The sequence below is a fragment of the Neolamprologus brichardi genome, chromosome 18, assembly GCF_056152115.1.
Source record: "Neolamprologus brichardi isolate AB-2024 chromosome 18, ASM5615211v1, whole genome shotgun sequence".
In the NCBI taxonomy this organism is placed as follows: Eukaryota; Metazoa; Chordata; class Actinopteri; order Cichliformes; family Cichlidae; genus Neolamprologus; species Neolamprologus brichardi.
The window spans coordinates 17,197,685-17,203,684 of NC_142121.1; the positions used below are offsets into that span (position 1 = coordinate 17,197,685).

The following is a 6,000-nucleotide window of genomic DNA, read 5'->3' on the forward strand; positions in this document are numbered from 1 at the left end:
CACCAAGAGGGCGGTGCATTCAGTGAGGGTAATTAAATAGTAAATTGTCCATATAAGCATTGCATTAACAAAAACATTGCTTTTGCTTCCAAAAGCACAAAGAACCAGACACAGAAATGAACACTGTTACCACTGTTACTGATATAATCTGGGGTTTTGTAGATGCCAGAGAGGTCAAAGATTATTTTTTTGTAATGTTTTGGAAATATTTGACAGAAGTCATGATGCAAAGAGTGCATCACTCACAGATTCACTCACTCACATGTGTAGAACATCTCTTGTTTTTCACCTGTTTTACAGCTGCTGCTCCTGAGACACCGCAATGAGTCATTTCCAAAAGTCAAGTAAAAATGATGCTTACGAGGAATTCTCACAAAACCTGTGACGCTCATGCTGTTAAAGAGGATCCTGAACCCTTAACAAAAAATTAGACTAAACGCTGTTATTGAATCCCTTTGACCCAAATATGAGAGCTCCCCCCCCCCCTCATTTACTTTTGCACCCAAATACATTTCCAATTGTTTTAATTAATATATTAGTGTAATTTAATTTTGGCACAGCTTTTATTTGCGCATACTTAGCTCTGCATGGATCACATAGTGCGGAAATTCATAATCTGTCTACCTGTTGAGAATCTCTGCAAACTCCCTCCAATTTTCCAGACAAAAAGACATTAATTCATCTTTCTTACGGGGAGATGCAGATATTAGTTGTTATCCCTCTCCGGTCTCTGTTTCTGACGGTAAACGCGGGCCTCCCGGTGCCCATTACCGGAGCTGCCAGATGATCGGTACGGAGCGGAGGTCCCGTGGGACAATGAACACGTGGTCTCGGCTGCCACAAGACGTCAGCGGCAGATGGCATGGGTACCCGCTGTTGGCATGAGTGTCATTCCTCAAAGAGAGAGGGAAAGGGAAGAGAGGGAGGGAGAGTGAGAGAGGGGAAGGGAAGAGCAGATCACAGCAAGGCAGAGAAAAGAGAGTGCGCAGAATTAAGCTCTTTCTTCCAATTTGGTAGCTTGCGAGTGAAGAAGCTGAGGCGCAGATTCAGAGGAGATATTCGGGAACATGCAAGGTACATGCTGATCAGAGGTTAGTAATATTTTTGTTCGCAATTTGTTGACTGATAATGCGCTTTTATTCTGGGTTAAAACGTGGTTAAATACGTGGCGTAGAATTGGCTAGTTTTGGACTCTGATTTGGAGCAAACATAAACTTTAATGTGATGTAATATAAGGTTTAAAACATGGCTATTTTTCCACAAATCTAAAGGCAATTAAGTGTAATGCCTTTGAAAAAGTAGCAAGCTGTGACACTGGCCTTGCTTGCCAATTTGTTACTCTTCCTCTTGGGAGGGCTCATTCACGAGGTAATTAACTGACAACCTTCAAAAGACGTCGGGGTTCTACCTTGTCCTTATAGTTTATGTTTCCGCTTTGATTTTACAGGAAATATGTTGACACTGCCATTCGAGGAACCTCATTTAATGTGTGAGCCGCGGTTTGGTGCCAATTATCCCCGTGAAAGCTTACCTGAGAGCCTGGAGCAGGAGCGACAACATAACCCTGACAGATCCAACTCAGACATGAGGGAGGTCGAGGACGACATCTCCGACAGAGATGAGGACGAGAGAGAGGACGATCAGGATGAAAACGGGCTTCCTAAAAAGCGAGGCCCCCGAAAAAAGAAACCGGGCAAAGAGCAGGTTGACAGGTCCAAACTCAGGCGCCAGGAAGCCAACGCCCGAGAGCGCAGCCGGATGCACGGCTTGAACGCTGCGCTAGAGAGCCTGCGCAAAGTTGTGCCGTGCTACTCCAAAACTCAGAAACTGTCCAAGATTGAGACCCTCAGACTGGCTAAAAACTACATCTGGGCCCTGTCAGAGACTCTGAGCGCAGGGAAGAGACCGGACCTCCTCGCCTTCGTACAGACTTTGTGTAAAGGATTATCTCAACCAACGACCAATTTGGTGGCGGGTTGTTTACAGCTGAACGCGAGAAACTTCCTCACAGACCACAACGGAGAGGTGATGTTCTCTGGGAGGGCGCCCTATGATGCCATGTACTCGTATCCTGGGTCAGACATGAACACCCCCCCCGGCCACAGCGGGAGCAGCTTGGATAGTAGCGCCAAGCCGTTCCGTCACTACAGCTACAGCAGCGCCTACGAACCCTACTACGAGAACCAGTCCCCGGAGAGCGGGAGTCCGCATTTCGACGGCCAGCTGAGCCCACCAATGAACTTTAACGGGATTTTCTCCCTAAAACACGACGACCCGCCAGAGTACGGCAAAAATAGCCACTATGGCATGCGCTACTGCAGTGCGCCAGGGCGCACGGCTCTTGCGCACAACTCCATGTACCGAGTCTCCCCAGAGGCCCGTTTCCCTTACGATCTGCACGTCCGCAGCCAGTCCTTCCAAGCACAAGGAGAAGTTAATGGCTCTTTCCACAATTAATCAATCAGCTGGACAAAGTTCAAGCTTGAGAAGCGATGCAATTTCCCCCCACAGATGTCGTGAGTGGAATGAAATTGACTCAGACAGGCTGATGCACTGCAAAAATGCCAACTGAAACAAGTCATTTTTTGTGTGTTTTGAAAGATGATACGAAGCCAGAATTTCAGATGAAAGGGATTCACAAGTTTCTTGTTGTTGTTCAGTTTCATTCGTCTCAATATAGACTTTAAACACACACACACACGCACACCACCACCACCTGAAGGTTTTGTTTCGTAAAAAAAAAAAAAAAGGGGGGGAGATCTGTCTGAAGGCCCAAATTCATGATTTACTGGTACAGTGTAGAGCATTTGTTTTCAAACAGATGTGGTCTAAAATAATTAATTGAAGGTGCAGATTTGGAGTAAATCGTTTGCAGTTACAGTGCACTATTTGTACGTGTTCGTTAATGGCCATAGTGCAGATGTCGCTAATTGAGTTTACATAAAGCCGATATGATTAATTAAAATTTCTTCTTATTTGAAAACATTACTGCAGTCAGTTAAAACGCTTTTTGAGACAAAACAAAAGAAACAAAAGTAAAACAAATAAAAGTTTATCGGGGACGTTTACTGAGACATGATTGGAGTTCAGAGATTCAGTCTCCTAGCAATAAAGGTCAATTTAGCTATGCAAGGCAGCCAAATGCAATCTTTGCTTATTAAAAATAATATATGTCTACTTCTCCTCACAAGGCGTCCCGCTCAATCTAAGATTAATTGAAAAGACGGCAATTACAGCCACATAGATATTTTATAGAAAGCCAGTGAATTCAGGAGATATGTCATCCAATGATGTCATCCGGATTGCTCCTATAAATACAGGAAGTTGCGGGGGGAAAACACGTCACAGCTGAACGCTTTCGTATTTGGAGAGGTGAGTGTGATATCGCGGTGAATGTAAATTTTTATTGTATTTATTTATTTGAGCTTATTTAATGAAGTCCGTCAAATTGAATGTGAATAATATATTATAAAAATATTGTAAAAAAAAATCAACAGTGTTGACTCTTATGTGCATTTCCACGCATTTAAAGTTTGTTTACGTTGCATTGCATTGTGATAAATTTCACCACAAGCTGAAAGTCCAGCAATGGCAGCAGAAATGCATTTTTTGTCAGGTGAACAAAATGCATCAAAAACTATATGAATCCTAACAACATGCCTTAAAAAGAGACGATGACCATCAATATGCAACGAAATGAAAGTTTTGGATAGTTTGATGTGAACTTTTTACTCTTCCTTGTTCCTCCCGAGGAGCAGCTGTGATGCACTTCATGTACTTCTGCACAATGTTGGTAACTGCTCATAAATTCTGTTGATTTTGTAACTTTAACCGAATGCTGAATGATTTTTGGATGTTTCTCCTTTATTTCTGCATTTACTGATAACCTTTCCCTTCAACCCAACCACACACGCGCGCACTCCTGAAAACTCGTTATGGATCGAAATATTCGTGAAGTAATGTGTTAATGTTTTGTGATGTGTTTGTCGCAATAAAATGTAGAGGCTGTGAGAGGCTTCATGTGGTAGCCCAGCTTCTCAGCTTTCTGTGAAAGTGATCGACGGCAGACGGCAATTAAGAAAAAATAATAATGGTTAGAAAAAAAAATTAATATAAGAATGCCCCGAGCGTTTTTATATATTTATTTTTAGGAAAATGAATCGTGAAATAACCTCGAAGGTGACACAGGGCTATCGTAGCGACCACAGACTCAAGTTTCCAGCAAGCCATGTTAAAATTGCACACGCCTACATTGAAAAGAATTATAATAATAATATTGAAGAATTCTAAAACTTGATTTTGAAGTTCTGCGTCTAAAAAGGTTTTTCCGATAAAATTTAATTTAATTTCAGCTGATCAGATGGTTGATTTGTGTCAAATGCCCACAAGCTGTTGGTTATCATCCAAATCCCACAGCTCCCGGTGTGGAAAAAAGTGAGTCCGACAGTCCAATTCACAGAGAAGCAAAAAAGAAAAACAATAAATAATAACAACAACAACAATAACTTCAGATACATTTCCAGTGTTTTAAAATTATTCCGTACATGCCTTTCTTTCTCTTCCGATGATGTGATTTAATTTAACGGAGGGTACACTTGCTGATACCGTCTTAGTCGGGAAATTTTTACAGTTACTTTTTTCAAAGTGATTTAAAATTTCATGTGAAGTTATTCAGTTTATTTAACTGAAAAAAGTGGGAAAGGGAAGGTTCCTCTTTTTTATGTCATCGCGATAATGAACAGTCCGCCCTCCATAGCGCATTATTGTTATTAATAATATTATTTGTGCGGTTTAGATGTATAACGAATCCGGGGGTTTATTCTCATTATTCATTTTTTTCTTTACTGTATCACTATCAACGATGAAACAATAATTATTACAATTCCCTGATTTAGTTAAACTCTCAGCAGTCTCACCTTATTGGCGCTGCAGGATTTAAGTTTTGAAGAAAGATTGAATTAGCAGAAAACAACTCAGGCTAACTGTACAGGTTTTTACATAAACGACGTGAGAACCTGAAGAACTCTTTGTTCAACTCGTCGGAAGTTAGAGGACCGAAAGTGAAAAGTTTAGCTATAAATCATCACCTAACTGTAGCACACACACACACACACACACACACGTGTGTGTTACAAATAAAGTAAGACCTAAAGTAACTGCGCAAATTTTGCCGGTGCATTTGATAAATGTCCAATTCCGTCATGGAAAGTTAAGTCGGTGGAAAAAAATCGCAGATTGGGAGTGACAGATAGATCTCAAACTGGTTAACAAACCAGACAAAACCAAACTCATTTTATTTTTGTTATTTACGTTGATGTCGAAAGTATAACTCTAACTGTATTTACAGAACTTTATTTCCAAAAATCAAGAAACATCCTCTCAAAAAACAAACAAACAATCAAACAAAAACCCCACAAAAAACAGTGAAGAAAAACTCTATTTAAAATTTATTTTAACTTAAAAAAAAGTCTCTCACATATCCAGTTAGAGTTGCTAGAGCTCCCCTCTAACCCACAACCGTTTTAAAAAATAAAAACAAAAATAAAATCAACTAACACAAGTGTAAGTGTGTATGTGTGTGTGTCTGCGAGCGTGCTTTTTTGAGGAGAAGCAGGTTCAAATCCCTCGTGGAGCTCCCTACAGAAGCTGACGAGGGTGAGTGGGAGTGTAGGGAGGAGGGTGCCACACGCCCACAGGGTTCAAAGGGCGGCGTGCTGCAGTTTAGCACGGGGTCAAACGTGTACAGGCACATTCAATTCATGCAGCTCATTAAGCCCGGTGGTGAGAGCGAGAGAGACAGTTGGAGAAAGAAGTAAAGGAGAAATGGAGAGGGGAAGAGAGAAAGAGGGGGAGAGGGTGCGAGCGAGCATATGGCCCGGCTCTGTGTGGGAGGTGAAGGACAGTAATGTGGGGTATATACTGTACGGAGGTACATTTGTAATCGGAGACGTGGTGTCATAATTAGTGCAAAAACAATCATCGCGTTTCTATAGCGATGAG

At 41.5% G+C, this 6,000-nt stretch overlaps 1 protein-coding gene across 1 annotated transcript; it reads left to right on the forward strand.

Annotated features, from left to right (window-relative positions):
* The first annotated feature begins 862 nt into the window (after positions 1 to 862).
* On the forward strand, positions 863 to 3,991 carry neurod6b (neuronal differentiation 6b). The gene is made up of 2 exons (XM_006792161.3): positions 863 to 1,091; positions 1,448 to 3,991. The coding sequence occupies exons 1-2, from the start codon at positions 863 to 865 to the stop codon at positions 2,455 to 2,457; spliced, it is 1,239 nt and encodes a 412-aa protein (XP_006792224.2). The 3' UTR covers positions 2,458 to 3,991.
* The last annotated feature ends 2,009 nt before the right edge of the window (positions 3,992 to 6,000 follow it).